Source organism: Passer domesticus, chromosome 5 (assembly GCF_036417665.1).
Source record: "Passer domesticus isolate bPasDom1 chromosome 5, bPasDom1.hap1, whole genome shotgun sequence".
NCBI classification, from domain to species: domain Eukaryota; kingdom Metazoa; phylum Chordata; class Aves; order Passeriformes; family Passeridae; genus Passer; species Passer domesticus.
The window spans coordinates 28,175,484-28,195,382 of NC_087478.1; the positions used below are offsets into that span (position 1 = coordinate 28,175,484).

Here is a 19,899-nt window from a genome sequence, read left to right on the forward strand (position 1 = left end):
TTTGTCTGGATGAACAGAAGTACTTAATTCAAGTGTAAGGTTTGCCATTGGACTATCATCTTCAAAACGGTCAGTATAGCTTACAGCTTCTGCTTCGATTTTGGCAAGCCCTATATAATTTGACTGAAGGACTGAAGTTCTGCATGACCATAAATAAAAGGTCATGTAAAGTTCTGGTTCTTCTACTGCTTTTTTGTACCAAATTCCGCTGGTATTGTAAAGTTATCTATATATTGAATATATATAGTAAATATCTATGTATTAAATTCTCTCAGAATTTTATTTTTATGATTTAACCTATCAATGGCGATGAAACTATTCCTAACTTCCTCTTAGTAATCTAAAACCTAGTGAACAAAGATCACAAAGTACATATTGATCACCCATATCCCAAGATTCCACTAACATTTTTAGCTGGAACATCACTTATATTTCGTAAAATCTATATCTGAACAATTTTGTCACTTTTTTTTGCCTTAACATGTGTGCGCACATGTGCATGCATATGTGGCTGTTTTTCTCTCTTTCACTCATTACAACATTAACTTTTTTCTAGTTCTGTGAGTTTTCCTCAGGATTTCAGCAGTTAGGAAGCAAACTTAATTATCAACATTGTTGTCTATCATTTCTTTCATTTATTTTTCTAATAACTCTTCAAGCTGCCATTTAAAAATAAATGTTTAATTTTAGTTCATGCAGTTTACTATTCTTTCATATTATTGATTTAATGGAAAGTAGTTAATGTTATGTAATGTGAAAACACTGTTACTATTTATGTTTTCCAAATATGCAGCAGAAACATTTCTGCTGTTCCACATTTTTTTACGCAATTCTATTTTTTCACATCTAGTTGTAAAGCAGTATTAGTGTTTAAAATATCATTGTCTCTGATTAAATTAACATTCTTAATTTCCACAGAATGTATCTATTTGCCTTTTCTTCTAAGTTCTTCAGCTATTTAGTTCTTCAGTCATACACTAACTATTGCCAGCTTTTGTGTGTGTTTTTTTTTTTCTCCCCCATTTGTTTCATGTTTTATTGTGCTGCTTTCTCTTCTTTTAGAAGACAGTAAGAATGAGTTGGGGATGAGATAAGGAGTAAGTTTGAAGTGGTATAGCTGAGACATGTTGTCATAATCATGAGTGCGAAATTCCAAAGTAGGGAGTCTTTTGTTCCAAGGATGTTTTTGCAGGTGTGCTGGTTCTGGCCCAGAATTTACTATCTGCATAGCAGTGAAATTGTGCTGTGTTTTGTGTTTGTGACTAAAACAGTGTTGAAAACATGCCAGTGTTGAAAACATGTCAGTGTTTGCTCAGCAATGCTTGCACAGGATCAGGGCTGTCTCACTTTCCCATTCTGCCCACATTCCAATACCAGCAAGTAGGCATTTTGTAATTCTCACTCTTTTTTTCCCCCTTTACTTATTAAACCATCTTTTCTGTTGACCTACTGGTTTTCTTTCTTTTTCTCCTATTCTCTTCCCTGTCCCACTAGGGAAGGAGGCGGGGGAAGTGAGCTAGCAGCTGTGTGGGTGCTTACCTGCTGGATGTGATCAACACACAACAGCAGGATGGAAGAGAAATACATTGAGAGCACAACCTCTGAGTAGTGGGGTTTTGAGGTTTGAGGGAATGAATTACTTTTAATGAGAAGCATGCTGGGGAAGAGGCATTTGTACATCCACAGATGAAAGAAGGACAGGATGAGAAAACTGTGACTGTTTAACCTTGAGGAGGCTCAAGGTAGAGGATCTTATTGATGTGTCTAAAAGCCTGATAGGAGGAGTAAAGATGAAGACAGACTCCTTGTGATGTCCAGTGAGGGACAAGAGGCAATGGGCACAAACTGAAATATGAGAAGTTTCATATAATTTATTACAAAAAGAGAACATTCCAGTTACAGAGTATTGTGCTAAAGGCTGATTCCTCATATCTGAGTGTGAAATGACACTCAGACAAAAATTGACACATCAATTAGTAGTATCAACATACAGGTAGTTTAATGCTTACAGCTCTGCTGGAAATTTACACTTTACACAAGTGCTATTTTGTAGCAGGAGTGCTGATAGATTAGTTTCATTCACAAGTATCAAAACTAACATTTCAAGATGACTCATTGTCCTGATTCAGCCTGCTTTTTAGGTTCAACCTACCGGTTTTACTTCTGGCTTTTTCATTTGCTGACAGTTTTGTAGGTAATAGTTTGTTTATATTTAGTTGGAGGCAGTCCCTGGCTTTCAGTGAGCAGGCCTGATTAGTCTTGTCTACTGAGATTATTTGTTAATTGTTGCTATTCAGGTGTGTATTTCATCAAGGAAATCTTGATTGCTTGGTTTAAAAGAAGAAATAGGAGCAGTCCATCTTTTATTATATATGAGTGAAACACTACACTTTAAAAAATTTTATCAGCTTCCTCTTAAAACAGCAAATGCAACATGAAATCTGGGGGAGATACATGGAGCACTTATGGTTTTAGTTACTTTAATAGAAAAGTAGATGATTTTCATTTTATTAACTTAGTGACTTCAAACACTTGCTCACTGATTTACTATCTGAAAAAAATGTTCATGGATGCTTTGTAGTAGCGTGGGTTTCAATCTGAGCTGAAGAGAATATTTTTTAGTGTGTAGGTGCATGAAGAGTATGATCTCTTTGTAGTGCATGCTGCCTCCCTCTCTGTGGATTCTCATTAGCTGAACATAAGGAGACAGAGTTCTGCAAGCGTGGCAGTACACACAGAACTGTTGCATGAACAGGCAGTGCTTCTCACTGTATTTCTGTACTCACATTGCACATGATGATTTTTCTTTTTAAATTTTCTTTTTACTGCAAAGATAGCTTGGGGTGTGTTAGTGTGAAATACTGAACACTGCATCTTTCTACATAAAACTGAGGGTCTCAGACTATTCCACTGAGGAAGATAATGTGGTGATTATGTCGTACATCTTCAGTAGCAGTTACTTTTATTTACAAAAATACATAATACTGTATTGCCAGAAGTACAGAAAGGGTTCACAGTCGTCTTCTGCTGCTTGTTCTGGTTGTACTGGTCTTTTGCAACATGACTCTTCTAAAGATCCTTCCTCATTCCTCAGTGGATCTCAGCCACATTGCTGTCTACCTTGGCCTGAAGCAGCCAGATGTCTGACGCCAAATTTCAGATACCCACTCCAATGGAGCTACCTGACTTTCCCCCAAAATATATTGTGTCTAGCAACTTCAAGTTTGTTTTATCTGTCTTCAGCAATGACCAGAACTAGTGCATACTGCATTAAAACCCAGTCACAATGCAATGCTAAGAGCATCCTGTAAACGTTTTCCGGGGATGTCAGCAATACCAGCACACTGGCACTAGGGACCACATCCCACATTAAAAGGCTTTGGTTGACAATTCGGCTGAAGTGCAACGTCAACAACTCTGGCAGGCTGCACAGGGGCATTTTGCCCGACACAGTGACCGTACAGACTGGGTGTGCACCCTGGAGCCTCAGCAAAGCCCCTTCCCAAGTAAGTAAGTGGGATGTACACCTCCTTCCCCTCCCAAATATGAGGGTTTTCATAGCTCGTCCTGAGTGATCTGGCTGTTATTGCCAGCCCTGTGCTTTTGCTTTGGGATAATAAATATCCAGTTTTGACCGCCTGTTTCCCATGTTTGTAAATTTGCATAATCCTGGAGTCTGACCGACGGGAATTGAGTGCTGCTCGGGTTTCGTTCCGCTCGGCGGCTGGACAAGCCCCCGTGGCTCCCCGGCCACGCTTTCCCGGGGTGAATAAAGACACCCGGGACGCACCGCGCACGTTTCGGCTCCTTGCTGGCAGGCTCCGGGGGAGGGGCGGGCACGCCGGGCACGGGCGCCGGGACCCTGCCGCAGCGGCGCCGCCCGCTGCCGCCGCGGCTGCGGCACTGCCGGCGCCGCTCGCCCGCGCCCGGCAGCGGAGCGGAGCGGAGCGGGGCGGAGAGGAGGAGCGCAGCCGCCGCCGCAGCCGCTGCCTCCCGCGGCGGCCGGGGGGCGGGAGGCCGCGGCAGCCAGCGCGGCTGTCAGCGCCGAGGGGCTGGGGGCCCTGCCGGCCGCGGGCAGCGGAGCGGGGCCGCCCGCCGCCCACCGCCGCACCGGGGCGGGCGCCGAGCCCTCCGCAGCAGCAGCAGCAGCAGCAGCAGCAGCAGCGCACCCGCGGCGCCGGCTCCCCCGTGGCGGTGAGTGCGGCGGGCGGCGGCGCTGCGGGGGCCCGTGGCCCGGTGCCCGGCGGGGCGGCGGCGGCCGCAGCCGGGGGAGGTGGCCTCGGGCGGCCGGCTCTGCGCCGGGAGCAGGAATTGTGTCCATTAACAGGTTGCGACGGGCGGGTGGTCCGCGGCGCTCTTGGCACCCGCGTTTTCGGCGCCGAGGTAGGTAGGAGCAGGATTTTTGTTAAAAATTTGTCACCGCTGCTGTTGCTAATATTGGCTTCCGATGCTATAAAACGCTTCCTAAGAAGCCGCGTCTTCAGCTGAGTGTTTGATAACTCTCGGGTATCCGGCAGCTGTCAAAAATACCAAGACCTGTAGTTGTTTTTCTCCAGCTCCATTCGGGCTTTAAGATGGCTCATACACATAAGGAAATACCAAAACTTTTCTTAATGGTAACAGAACGAAAGGAGAGCAAGAAATAGCTTTGGGCATCCTTATGGCTCTAAAGGCAGTGTAATCTCCCCAGAGTGATATTTTCTTGGGCAATGACTCTTAGTTTAAATCACTTTTTTTCATAAAGTTTTTGAAGGACCGATACTTCCTTGTGCAAACTTTTTAACTCCCTAATGTGGTATTATTTTCTTTTTCGTATGTAACTTATACATAATGGAATGTATAAGTTTCTTTCTTTTATTTACTGAATGCATTGTCTGAATCTGTCCAGAGGTTCTTTTATCCTTTTCATTTATTATGTACAGGATTACTTGCAGTTTTACTAATATGAATTGGGTTATGGAATTAAAAAATGTTGGGACTAACTGAAGTGAGACATTGAAATTCGTGCCATTTCTAAGTTTGCAAGTCCTAAGTTAGAAGTCCAGGAAGGGATGAGTAATTGATAGGGGGTTTAGGTATTTTGTGGGCTGTTTTTTGTTTGTTTTGGGTTTTTTTGCTTCAGGGCATATGACATTTGCAAAAATTTGCCACTGTATCCTTGAAGGATCATGCTGTAATAAACAAGCAGTATTACTGGACACTTTTTTTTTCCTTCCTACACACTGTGTCTCTTGAATAATTTTGGTGTTCTATAACACAAAGGCCTTGTATCTTTGTGCATACAAAGTCATTGAAGAGGATGAAACAACTAATTGGTTGTGAATAAAACAGAAAGAAATCAAATGGCAAACAACTAAAATGCTCCATGCTCAGTTGCATTTTTCTGCAGCAGTACTTAATAAGTAGGCAGGTTTCAAAATACAGTTTTTGTATTCATCCAGAACAACCTGTTTTCAGGGTGCCGTATTTTATGATTTTGAAAATATAGGTGTACTCCCTGAAGCCAATGAAAAGACTTATACAGGCTTGCCTGACTTGCAAGAATTAATTCTAAAAACTTTTCCAAGATGTTATTCTTTGATATGAGCACACGTTTCTGATGTTTCTGGGTCATATGCTTTTAAGCTTCCTGTAGAAGACCTCTGGACTTCTGGCTGGTTCCGTCATTCTCCTACATGGAAAAAGATTCCATTTAGGTTTAGCATAAATTTTTGTGAAATCTGTGTTGTATTTTTTGTGTGGCTGGAAAGACAGTCTGGGTTTTATGTAGCCTGCCATGTTCTTATATTCATTCTTTGCATGTCCCATTATGGAGGAGGTGCATGAAATACAGTTATTTGAGACTGAAAATCTTGTGCTACAATGTATATATGTTTGGTTGGTGTTTTTACATTGGAATAGGGAGGCGTTTCAGTTTTTCCTGTGCCTGCATCTAACAATATCTTTTGATTGAAACTTTCATTTCTAGTCAAGTCTAAAGTGTTAAAAATTACTGATGACAATGTTGCAATGATTTGATTTTTTAATGTGCGAGCCTGTCCTAAACTCTAAAAATTTCAAGTATATATAACATTATGCATTTGTGTCTTTACATACAGGCAAAACCCAGTTCTTCAGTATCTGAGAATGGATAAAGACTTCCGCTACTACTTCCAGCACCCGTGGTCTCGCTTAGTTGTGGCTTACTTAGTGATCTTCTTTAACTTCTTAATATTTGCTGAGGACCCAGTATCTCACAGCCAAACCGAAGCCAATGTTATTGTTGTTGGTAATTGTTTCTCCTTTGTAACAAATAAATACCCTGAAGGAGGAGGCTGGATATTTTTGAAGGTGTTTTTGTGGCTCCTTGCCATTCTCACAGGACTGATAGCTGGGAAATTTCTCTTCCATCAGCGCTTGTTTGGTAAGTTAAAAGATGCATCTGCTGAATTTCTGGTAATGGCTTTCTGACTTTTCAGCTTAGCTTTCTACTTGTGGCAATGTAGTAAACTTTGCTTTCAATTGCTTCTGCTGTTTAGAGCTGTATAGCACTCAGTATGTCAGAGCTTGCACCATCATGGAAACTAATGCCACAGCATAACTCTCAATGATTTCAGTCAAAAAAGGATAAAAATAGTGAAAGCTGACATGTTTTAAATACTTGGGAGGTCAGTAAATTTCAATTTTTCTGTGTTACACCTTCAGTTAAGTTTTTAGGTCTTATTATGTAATATTCTCGACAATTTGAAGAAAAGGAATTCTTCCTTGGGGCAGCAGCTCTTCATGTCTTGTCAAAAGACACTTAAGTGGAAGCAGAGGCTCTTGTAAGTATTAGCAGAGCTGTGCTGACGAGCTCCCATGTGAAAATGAGAATTCTAGAGAGGTAGGACCTGTGTTTCCATACACAAGCTATGACTTAACTGAGGAATGTACTGTACATGGACTAACTGAAAGGGATGAAATAGCCCTGGAATAAATTCTGAGGCTGAGAACTTAGATGTAAATATATAGAGATACAAAAATATCCATTGTTGTCTTCACTTAAGTGTAGAGAATGTTGCATCTGAAGGCTCAAGGCTTTCTCTGTGTTTTAAAGGTAACTAGACATCTTCAGTAGAAAAGATTTCTTTATTTCTGCCAGTGGCACTATTCTTTGAAACAACTGATTGTGGGTGTGTTGCTGCTGGTCTAGATGGACAACCCCCATATTCTTATACTGGTAGCACTGCAGGATGGATGGTTACTGGAACACCTCAAAGCACATGAGCAATAGGCCATTTCCTCAGCCTGTCTCATTCTATTAAGATCAAGAGAGAGCCACTATTGTTTCAATAAATCAAATGTAAAGCTGTTGTGTTGAGGAATGAACAAGCAAAGCCATATTAGGTGACTTTTAATACAGACTTCTCTTGAAGCAGTTATTCTGAAAAATAATTCAGCATCATGAAGACTATTAGGCTGTTTTACCATAGTGTAATGGTAAATGTAAAATATTCCCATAAAGAGGACATTTTATCTGGAACAAGGGCTACCACAAGAATGTTTTCAATTCTAGCTTCCCCAGTTGAGAAATTATTTTGTTAAACTGAAGATGTTTAAGGAAAAGTGATGAAACTGATGATAAATATAGAAAATTAGCCCGATAGTGAGAGGATTGAGAGGATAAAGGGAAGATTAGAGAGTGACTTGCTCAAATTTGAAGGGCAGAACTTTTAGTTCAGCATATGTAATGCAAGGTCCAGTGCTTGGAAGTGGCAAATAGCCAGCATATTTCTTTTTTAATCTGAAAGGCTAGACAACCAGTGGAACAAGTTGTATAAGATATGTCCTCTTCAAGACATGAATTTTTCTTTTTGAGAACACATTTTTCTGACTACAGAGTCATTATCTTCTGTCTAGGTAGCTTATTATGATAATTCCTTCTGGATTTGTAAGTGAATATCATATGTAGCTAAACATAAATTTTAAAGTGCCTTAATTTAGTCTTACTGCCAAACGGGGAAAGTCTGTCAGTGTCTGCTGCTTTGTCCCTTTGTGCAGTTGCTCAGTGAAACAGGATAGGGAACTTACCCATATTAGCAGCACCCATCTTTTATTTCTGTAAGGATCACATGTCTGACCATTCTGATGTTTGTGGCAGCACTAAGATGGGGTCAGCATGAGAGGGAACTAATGGGGAAGAAATTCCTAACCCTGAAAGCAGTGCTGGTTTATGGATATTTGTGGTTGTGGTCTGGACAAGCAGCAGGGGTGTAGGTACAATCTGATTTGAGGCTAGCTGCTGCACATTGAGGTTCATAGCAATTTGAGCCAGTGTAGATCTGTCACAACCCCACCCTCCTAATTCCAGCCACATCATTTCGAGCCAGTGCTGCTGTTGATGTGACAGTGCAGCAAGCCAGCTCAGGCAGCCAAACTCATGGAAAATCAGTTGCTTCTGCTGTCATCTACAGCAGCTCCTTGAACTGATGTGATCACTTGGGTGCCAGTGCTGATGAGATGGCCAAGGACTGTGCAGCCAAGGCAGCTGGGGGCTGTGGCAGCCATACCTTGTGTTGGCTCGAGTGCTGTGGGGCTGCACCCACGCAGTGTGGCAGTGGAAATGTGCTGCTGCTCGTGATGCACCGTGAGCAGATGGCAGGCAGTGGGACTGAAGAGCTGACTGATGTGGCTGTGTAGCTGGTGTGGATAGACAGTGCTGTGATGAGAATGTGAGTTTACAGCCTCAGGTATCTCTGTGCCTCCAAGACATTTGTGCAGCCCATGCTGAAATATTTTCTGCCTGTTGCTTTCTACTACTTTAATGACTTCATTGCCTAAAAATCACTCCTTTTATTGAGATCCTCATTGAATGTGACCTCTGGATCTTCTGGCATCAAGCAGTTAATGAATTCACCCCTTTATTGTTTCTAATTTCCCTAGTCTATTTCTTTAAGTAGCTGCTACTTTTGTAATTTTTCTTTCTTTATTTTTTTTTTTTAATGTATAATTGCTTAGGACCGCTCTGGTTTTAAATCCTTGTTTGTTTATTTGTTTTGTTTTTTTCTCTGCTAAACTCTGTTTGCAGAGGAAATTGTGACTGCTTATTTCTTGTGGTCTGTGTATAACTTCCTGCAGTCAGGAAACGAAAAAACACCAGTCAATCTTCCCCTGTCCTTGGCTCACCATGCAGGCTGCAAATTGAAAATGAAAAGGATTAGTCTGCACATCTCACTTTAAATGAAGAGGAAAGGATTTTCTTTCTCTATGCCCTTTCTGGTTTTTTGTTCCTTGTCTTGTGTATTTCTTGCTGCTGAGTTTGCATAGGAGCTAGAAACATAGTGTAGCTAGAACTGTGTCATAATATAGTTTACCATCTGTGACAGTCACTGCCTGATAGCCATGACTGTCGTGGACTAAAAAAATAAAATAAATAAATTCAAGCATCTTATGTGTCTAAAAGTGGAAGGAGACAGGTGCTGGAAACCTGATTTAGGCTTAATCACTCTGAGTTTATAGAGAAATAAGGGAGCAAGTAAACTATATTGATGAGAAGTAGAGATCTCAGCTGGAGGACATAGTGGAATGTTTTCTGTTGATAATATTTGTTGCAACCTTTGAGCAGTATCATCTTCAGGGAATTCTTCAAGACACTCCTCATGACTTAAAACAAGATTAGAAAACAATTACTTTTCTTGTTCATCAGTCAAGAAATAGCTTATTTTATTTGGTAAACATTTCCCATCATAAATATTTCTGTGGAAAATAGCCCTTATCTAGTACATTCTTTATATATTCATTGCATGTGGTCAGAACAAGTAGAATTTTAACATTGTCTTTTGGCTGTTATCCACTGTATTATTCTGAGCCATCACTAAGCATATCTTCTGTTTGGTTTGGTGTTTTGTTCTGCTGTGCTTTTAATATTGCAATGGAAACTGAAAGGTCATAGAAGAATATTGGAAGTTTGGGGAAATAAAAAATAAAGATACCTACCCCTGGTTTGGGTTTTTTTTCTGTATGGGAGAATTACTTGAGATAAGGGAAAGTGGTAATTTCTTGATTAATTTTCTGCTTTATTTAAACCAGAGAGAGCTTATAAACTGACCCATTTGATGACACTATGAATTCAAAAAATGCATTCAAATCTTGACTTAAATTAATAAATAAGCATGTGCTTATTTTTCATATTGCTCTGGGGCATTGTATGGAAGATAGCACAGTGTTTAAGGTATAGAAAGTGAGTGTTTTCATTGGCACCTGCTCAGCATGTGCACAGTTGCTCTTCTGCACTGCTTCAGACCTAAATTCTGAGTTCAGTGGGGATTTTCACAGCCCAAAGTTCAGGCTGTGTATTTTGCATCATGATAAACATGATCCTTATAAATCATTATCACTGAGCCCAGCGCAATAGCTGTTCTAATCCATGCCCCTCTACTGGAAAACCTCTGTGTTAGGGACAATACTGGAGCTATCTCTGGGTAAGAGAATAAGCTTAGGGACCAGAAATGTATTAAAACCTTAAAAAAGCCTAGGAATTACAAATGTAAAAATAAGTCTTCAATGTGAATAGACTTTTAGGAATATGCATAAATGGGCAGTGTACTTGAAAAATATCTTAATTTTTTCAGTCCAGCATTTTTGCTTTGACTGGTCCTTACGTGTACTAATCCTTAGCTTATGCTGCATATTAGATACATAAGTTTTAAAAAACTTATTACAAAATGTACATGTTTCTACTTTTCTGTTTTTCTGATTTTAAAGATGTATTAAAAACTGGTTAAAAGTCTGATTGCAGAGACTGTATTTGTATTATGTTTGTGTTTGAATCAATTGCCAGTGAGTGTTCTTAGATTTATACTTGTAAGTTCCTTTCTAAATGGTGTGGATAGAAAAACTAAATACTTAATGTGTTATGAAAAATTACAGAAAACAAGATATATATGGCTAAATCTGTATTTCTTAAAATGGAGGAATAATAATACAATGAGTAAATTAGAGCCATTGGATAATTGTTGAATTTAATGGGTTTCTCTCTTACAAATGTTCACAGTATGCAGTTTGTTTAAAATTAAATGATAATGTGAGCTTCATAGACACTGGGATAAATGAATAAAGCACTCATGATAGGAATTGCACTGAACTGTGGGTGCACACAAATGTTGCAGATTGTTTAATGGACAGTAGTGCCATGCTGGGAGCAATTTCATGATAGATGGTTTCAAACAAAACACCCACCCGGGGTATGCGGTCTGAAAACATTACTCTTTTTGTCAAACATCTCATCTGGAAGGCTCTAAAGATCATGGAAATATCTTAAAAGCAGACTCTTATGTGTCTGCTTTATGCTCAAATTTAAGCGGTGCATAATTGAATGAAGATTGCAAGAGGAAATTAGACAAAGTGGAATTTGGTCAGGATGAGGGTGCGGTACATGGAAAAAGTGGATGTAGGTAACGGGATAAATTCATACAATATTACATATATGATCAGTTAGTATCCTGATATATTAGGGGTCATGTTAGTGTAAAACCTGGCCAGTGGTATTGCTGCTGCTGTTGGCACTTTCATAGTGGTGCTTTCATAGTGAAATAGCTAGTGAGCCATGTGATCTGTTTTGCCAAAGAAGCTTCCCATAGATTTGTTAAGATTTTTGCATGCTTGTTTTTCAGCCAGATTGCTTCCCATGGTAGTGATAGGAACAGTTATACCACCATCTGTAGAAGCAAGTGGTGTGCATATAGCAATACTTGCATAAAATTCTAAGCTGATTGATAGAGCTTATTCTTTTTTGTTGTCAGCTCTGTGTCTTACATTACACTAAGGACTGTCACTTAAAACCCAGCAACTTTGTTCCTGCTCTTTCTTTCCCATTGATGACTTCAGCCTAATAAAAACCAACTGAGGTGATAGCTGGTAAAAAAAGAGCCTTTTCAGTATTTTGATAACAATGACCAAGTTAATGCTGCAGAAGGTATTCAAGGTCTGCTGTGATTGCCTCACGGTCAATTCACCTCTTTTGTACCAGTAAAATGTTGAAGCAATGCAATAAAATTATTTTGGTCCTACAAAATATGTGCCAAGGGGCCAGTCTAACAGTTTGCTAATAATAACGCACAAATGACTGTGAGCAAGCATTTCTGAGAGCCAGAATCCTCAAATTTAAAAAAAAAAAAAAAAAGGCAACACAAAAAGAAGAAGCTCTCAGCCAGCCACTGAATGAGTTGCAGGCTCATCAGATTGCAGCTCTGGCAAGCTGACAGTAATTCAGATATCAGTTTATTTTAAACTTTACATCATTCATGAGGAGACCACAAGTGACCTTTTAAATAGAAATGAAAAGCGTGCAAGTGACCTCCTAATTTCTTCTATTACTCTTATTTTTAGAAGAGCCATAACATTTCACTGCTTCCTCTTTTCACACTCAATGAGAAAACTGTTGTCTGCACTTAGCTTTAGCTGTGGAATCAGTCTTTGGGTAGGAAATTATAGAGTTTAATTAGAGAGATACAGGCAATAGCTACAGAAAGATGAAAGATTTGATTCTACTGGAGGTGCATACCCCAGTCCCCAAGCAGTAGCATAAGAGTGCAGGAAGAGCTACGTGTGTCAGATTTTCCATAATGGAAAAGCTCTAGATAATATTTAGAATTCAGTGACTGAAAACTAAAAATAAGTTCATTGCTATTTCATATTGGTGTGTCAAATCTGTGTTTTGATCTTTTTGACATGAGATCCAGATTTTTCTTTCTGTTTGAAGCCAGGAGTGGTTTTGGAATGATGCCTGCCACTTATGGGAATGATATGTCTCCATTCCCCAATTTCCAGAAATAGAAGTGAGCTTATTCTTAGTAGATGCATCCTGATGGGCATAGTGCAGGTGCAGCCTAGTGCAGGGGCAAATTTCATGTATCATTATCCCATACAAGGAGGAGATGGAGAGGATATTAGTGTGGAACATCACCTTGCCATGTGCCTGCTGAAGAGGCCCTAGGAGAACATTATTTTCTTGGTCCCCTTAGGCTGTCAATGGCATGAAGGTCCTTCACACACAAGCTAACATTTCTCTCTGTGATTCTGCTGGGATCCCAAGCTGAATCCAGCCTGTGTACTTGCTTTATAAAGTTTTTCTTAATTAAAAAATAATAAACTTTATATATATATATATATATGTGTGTATATATATATGTATTCTGGTCCTTAAAAAACTGAATACATTATCAGGATATAAGAACAATTTAGCAAATAGTAGGTGTGGTGTATACTTTCTCATAGATATTTTACATATGGCAAAAGTAAAAAGAATTTGCAAATGTCTTCACTAACCAGACTGACTTTCAAGGATGAAGGATCAGTAATTGTTCCCTGTGACACAGGTAGGGCAGAAATGCAGGGTTTCTAAATGTGATTGCTGAGGCATGAGAGGCACATGCCCTAATTTCAGGTGCTGGAAAACAGAATTTTCTCCATTCCTCTTTTTTCATCAGAAGGGGCAATGCCCCTTTCCCCACTGAGTAACTCATGCCAGGGGTTGGCAGGAACAGCAGAAACTCTCCTGCTTTGAGGATTCACACTGTCCCTGGTGCCTTTATGTGGGAAAGGAGACTCCCAGGAGCAGGCTGGACATCTGAGTAGAGGTAGCAGTGAGCCTTGAATTCAGCTTTCATCTGCACCACTGGGGTATGATCTTTCAAAGTGGCCAGCTGTGTAGGGCTTTTTAGGCTCACTTATGTACATGCTAAATAATATTTTCTATTTCTGTGACACTGATGTAATGTCTGTCTACTATGAAGCACACTTTTGTTTAATAGTAAAGCAAAGAAGAAATTAAATCTGCAAGTTTCAGGTAAAATCAAACATGCTAAACAAATAATGAAAAAAATAATTAGGGCAGTGAGGGAGTAAAGAGATGAGGCAAGATGAGGGAAAACATTCCTAGAGAGTCATAGCAGCAACAATATTTAATTTTAACTTGAGTAAAAGGCCTAGAGATTGATAGACTGCAGTTTTCAATATCAAAACCTCATGAATATCCTAGCTCTTTTGCTAATAGATGTAAATGACAGAACATACGGATTGTAATTCACACCTGACAGTGTAATGTGCTAGAGGTACAGAAAAGGGAGAAGGAACTGAAAACTAATATTTTATAAGGAATAGCTGAGAAGTTCCTGATCTGGAGAATTCAGGATATTCAATTTTGTGTCACTTTCTTGCAGCAAATAAAAAAGTATTTATAAACAGTTTTCTCCATGCCTACCACTTTGCTTCATGTTATCCTTGATAGGTTCCAGTTGAGACTACTTTGAAGAGGTTTGGGGCTTATATCCCATGAGCTTTATCTCTGTGGCAGCCAAAGGTGGAGAGATTTTTATCTAAATTAGAGGTCACCTTTGTATGAGGTCTAATTCAGAGAGTAAAACAGGAGTGCTGCTCTCTTGGGGATGCCTACAGATTTCCATCTCTTAGGCTGCAGATAGAAAGCAGACTTCTCTGGAGGCCGTGTTTCTGCTTGCCTGGCTGGGCACAGGGCAGAGCAGCTGCAGGTGCTCAGGGCTCTGCAGGGGTCAGGGCCACGCTCCTGTGCCAGGAGCTGAGCCAGGCTGCTGTGTGTGCCCAGGGGTGATCAGAATGCCATGCTGGCTATCAAACTCAATCAGAACCTGCTTGAGGCTCATATAAGGTTGTGTATAAAACATTAATCAGTGCATTATAATATATAACATGAGAGAATATTGCATTTGCAGTATTTCGCAGAGTATTGTCCCTGTGGCTACAGAAGTGGTTGACAACCCCAAAACTCCATTCACTTTATCTTACTATCCCTATGCCCTCCTAGCAGGGGATAGAGGATGCCAAGTTACTAACTATTTCAACAAATCTATTTTAGAATGGCACCACCAAAACGAAAACAAATTATACAAAATGAACTTTCATGTGTTAAAATCTTTGCAAGACTTAGTTTTGGGCTGAAGTTTCCAAATGCTCAAAAATTTCTTCAGAGAAAAAAAAAGGTCAGGTTCCCTGCTTTGATAACTCAGGAATATGTTTATAATGTTTATGGAGTCAAAAATTTAATAGCTATGTCTTCTTTTAATCACCTGAAAATCTGAGTTTTTGCAGTTGATATTTTTCACTCAATTGCAAAATTCAGAGAAATGTCACGAAAATGTAAGTTTCATATAGTTAGCTTCCACCACCAATGCACAAACATCCTGCAATGACATGATATTAAGCACTGCTTGATAATCTTAGTTTCCTTTTCTAGAAATAGCACATTTGTATTATGTACACTATATGATTGTGTCCAAAAAGGGTTATTTACTACATACAGATTGAAAGAGACCACAGACTAGACTAAACTGCCACTATATTTAGTGGTAACTTAGGAAAAACTGGATTTTCAATCTGATATGGTGTTATTTGCAAAAGTAACCGGGACAAATAATAATTTGCAAAAACTATGCTTAAAAGGAATATTCTGGCTGGAGAAACTGTGTTATAATAATCAGTGAAACTGAGCAAAGTAATATTTCTATTGCAAATTTTTTTTTGAGCTGGTGTATAATGAAGACAAATTTTCATTTTTCACTAAGAAAACAAAAGGGTGGGTAGGTTATAAGTAGAACATGCAAAAACACACTTTCAAGGTAACTATATAGAAAGCTAGCAAGCTGTTAGGTCTGCAAGGAGAAGGGGAGGAGCAGAAAATATTGTAATTGAAAAATGTTTTAATTTTCCCAATGTATGCTTGGCTTTTCTCCTTTTTGAAAAATAAATCATTAATTTAATCATAAAAAATAGGCATTGCTATACTTTATCTAGCATATTTAACTCTCCTTATTTGGAACACTGTTTAACTAGCTGCCATGTTCACTCGAGACCACTAGAAGGTGCTCCTCTGTTAAAAGATAATTATTTCTGTCTGAATTGCTGTTAAAAGCTAATTTTCCTCTGATAACTGTGGTTCTGGCCAATTGTTTACACAGACTGTAATTGCAGCCGCTACCCCTGCTATAAAACAGCTGGACCTCGTCTGCTATAACCATTATCACAGCATGAAAATAACAGATCTGTTATCCCTCATTCTCTGATAAATCAAAATCCCATCTGAGCAGGACTCTAGGCAGTTCTGCTGGAAGGTGAGCCATGGAAATTGTGGTGGAACTAGCAAACCACACACTTTGTAAAGTTAGGAATCACAGAATTATTTAGATTGAAAAATACTTTTATGGTAATTGAGTCCAATCATACACCAAACAGCACCAAAACCTATTTCTGGAGTAAATAAAGGCAGAATGCATCCCTAATGAGAGTTTGTACACTTGTCTGAAGTCTGAAGGAGAGCCCAACATAAAAAACAAGCAAACAAAAACAAATAAACAAAAAACCCCAAACAAAACTGCAACAAACATATAAACAGTCACTCGTTAGAAGTACAACTGTTAAATGTAAGACTGGTCCAAGTCTGGCAGAATAATAATCAGCCATCCTGTGTGAGATCTGTGCAGATTGCAACACATACCTATTCTGACCTAGGACTGGATTAACTGATTGTATCCTTTTCTGGTGCTCAGACAGGTGTTGGTCTGGATGCATCTACAGGTGCCAGTCAAGAAGTGTACAGTTTACAGAAAAGCAGTTTTCACTGGGTCTGGAAAGGCTCATCTCTATGTGCATACCCCTGTACTCCACTGTGAGCTAGAGAGCATCTTTTTTGTCACTGGAATGTGCTTCCTCTTGGTCCCACAAAACCAATTTTCCACTTTGTTTTGCACTGGAAATACAGACATGTTCAGTAACCCCTGGGGTGCCTGTTTGTCCAATGTGAGATCTAGTCAGTCTCCATAATAGACAGCAGAGTTGCAAATAGTTATTGAAGACAAAAAATAAACCTCATGCTTAATCTGCTTTGTTTTCTGACTCAAAATTTTTTGTAAATGTTTATTTTGAAGGCCTGTGTAGTAGATACATTGTAAGCAATTCTATTTACTATTAAAAATAAGCTTGTGAACTGGCTTCAGGAGAAAAGAACAAACACTATAGAGAAACCCTAGTTATTTTGACAAGTTGTTGCAGAGCATCAGCAAACTGGTATTGAAGAACAGATATTTCAGCACTTCCCTTTAGAGTTCAGCATCAGCATTGCACAGGCTCTAAACACTGTTATGTTTCTTTTATCTGCCATGAAATTTAGATTCCAAAGAATTCAAAGAAGGAAAATGTAGTTTCTGGAGACATGACATATATGGTGATAAAACATTTTGGCTCTAAAATTAAAAAAATTAGGAGGATCATGAAATTGCTACTTAGGTTTGACGGTTAAAAAATGCTAAAAATTCTAAAAGAATAAAGAGTGCAAAAATATAATTAAACACTTACATGCCCTTTAACTAGCTTTTTTAAAAATTATGCAGTGAGGCCATTGAAAAAGAAAATTTTTTCCCCTTTGTTTTGTAATCTGGGATTGGGTCACATAGAATTAAAAGATCTATACCTCAAGAACAAATGCGTTAGCATTTTCTCTTGCTAATGCAGGGTTTTCAGTTACTTCCCCATTAAGAAATGTTCTAAAACATTACAGGAAATCAATATCTATTTTTACAGGTTTCCTTTTATCTGCATCAGCACAATTGTCTAAACCTGAAGTAATAAAATCAGTAATAGTAAAGTCTAAAATTAAAATGATAGGCTAAATCTCTATAATAGAAATTGAGAGGCACAGAAAAATTCGGAATTAAGCCGGCCTAAACACTAATTCTGGCATAGCTTTAGGCCTTCCCACATTATCTGCACTTCACAACTCTTCCAAATCAGCAACCTGAAGTATTGCTTCTAGGTAATAGCAATGACATGAATGTAAAGCAGAGATCTGGTGCCTTCAGGACCCCCCTGCAATGTTTGATATGGCAGATGGCACTGACCATCACCACCCGGCTCTTTCTTGCCTTTGGGTAATCTATTAAGAAAAGAAAGCGTCAGCTCTTTCCTTGCAGCAGCAAAAGTCCATCCTCCTCTTGTTTTGGTATTAAAAGATAAACGTGCATTCTTTTGAACAATTCTATTTTCTTCTTCAAGAAATAGCAAGAGTTCTTTAAACGCTATGTGGCATTTCTAAAATGGCATTTCTTTCTCTAAGGAAGGCAGAATGCTATGCATTTCATCTGTGTGCATTCACCTGCACTCTCTAGTTCAGATTAGGCCCTTGAGACCACCAAAATCAGATAAAACAGGCTGCACAAGAAGCCCAGTGGAAAGACCTCTGGCTAGAGACATCAGTCTTCTGACCAGTGTTGGCTGAACTGGTGGGAAACCCGAGATCCTAAACTCCCTTTGTCTTAGCAGACAGTGTTCTGTGTGAGGACATCAGTTCTCCTCCTGGGTCAGTAGCTGAGACCTTGACTGTTACCTTTTGTGACATTAGGTTGCATTTTACCTTAGACTGCAGAAGCTGAGATCTGCAGTGCTCCCTGATTAAGGTTCACCTTTCCCAGCTGGAGGAAGCCCCATCTGTGCTGAGTCATGTGAAGTGGAAGGGACCGAGGTGGTAGGTGCCAAGCTGAAGTCCTGAAAAGAGAACTTGGGAGGGCTGAAGGTTTGATAGGTCCCTGCAGGAGGCCAGCACATCCCATCATCTCTTGATTGCCGGCTCCGGGGAGACTTGTCCCCTCAGATTCTTGGATGTCTCCCTAAAGCAGGAGCAGAGAAGCTACATTTCCTCTATCAAGGCAGATGATAGACTTAGCTGTATCACCTGCCTCTGCTGTGGTTCCTCCAGCTGCAGAATCAGTCTAGGCATATTTTTTTCTCGTGTCCAAAAAGATTTGACTTCCACAGATTAAAGCAATGTACAATAGTGAATTATTTTAATAGCATTATGATATTTTTATAGTTTTTTGCCAAGTGAGGTGATTCTGAGATATGGCAAAGAAAAACTTTGATATCGGAATACACTCATTTATGTATATGAAGAGAAAACCAAACTTTAAGGAATATCTGAACATTTTTATTTTAAAAAGCAAGCTGCTGTCTTAATAACTGAACATTTCAGTAGTTTCTCTGTGAGATGAAAGTATTACAAAGAAAAATAGAGAATATAAAGATGCTTTAATTAGCAACTTTGGAAAATTTGTAGCAAAATTAATCTCTTCAACGTAGAAACTTTTGGTTTAATAATTGTTGCTTCCAAAGCAATGCTGAATGTACAATAGTAAATGAGGAAGTTGTTTCTCTGACAATAGCTGAGCATGTACATAAGAGGTCAAATCTTTCAGGCCATGGTCTATCTTGTGTTCATTGAATGTATTACGAAGATGTTAGAATATCTAGATAAGGTACACAAAAGCTACCTAGACCTTGCAGTCAGTTTTGTAGGCTAATACATTATTACAATACAGTATAATGTGTTCAAACTTGTAATAGTTAGGTATTGAACTGGATACCATTTCCTCAGATTTAATCCAAACAAAAACCAGCGAGAAACCAATATTGCAACATAGTACAATATGTTTACTTTGGCTCTTGGCTGTTTAGTTTATTGTTCACTTGTTGTATGAAAATGGAATAAACATATAATTTTATTTGTTTATGTCATTCTATCCAGGTATTATATTATAATAAAACATTTTAGGAGCATGTATTTCAAAGCAAAATTACAAGCAAGTAAATATGAACAGATGTCCTGTACCTTTTAACTCTTACTTTGCAGAAAACCTTTGGTTTCAATCAGGGCAACATGAGCATTAGATCAGCCTGGTTGAACAAAAATGCTTTTAAAAAGTGCTTAATTGATTATATAACCATTTATAATCAGGAAAACAAATGTCTAGAATCCCTATCAGTTACTGGAGTATATTCACTGCTGAGTATCATGACAAACAGGAATATCTTGGGGTAAGGGATGGAAGGATCTCTTTTTAAAGATTATGCAGTGCTTTTAGA

The 19,899-nt window shown here is 39.1% G+C and overlaps 1 protein-coding gene across 6 annotated transcripts in view; it reads left to right on the forward strand.

The window, feature by feature from the left end:
* Positions 1–19,899, forward strand: part of TMEM117 (transmembrane protein 117) — a 189,799-nt gene that overhangs the window by 6,679 nt on the left and 163,221 nt on the right. The window contains exons 1-2 of one of the 6 annotated variants that reach the window (XM_064422483.1): positions 3,364–3,506; positions 6,099–6,403. The exons of 1 other annotated variant lie outside the window; for it this stretch is intronic. In XM_064422483.1, coding sequence (XP_064278553.1) covers positions 6,127–6,403 — 277 coding nt within the window. In that variant the 5' untranslated portion in view covers positions 3,364–3,506; positions 6,099–6,126. 4 more of the 6 variants (XM_064422482.1, XM_064422484.1, XM_064422480.1 and 1 more) reach the window with 4 other exon arrangements.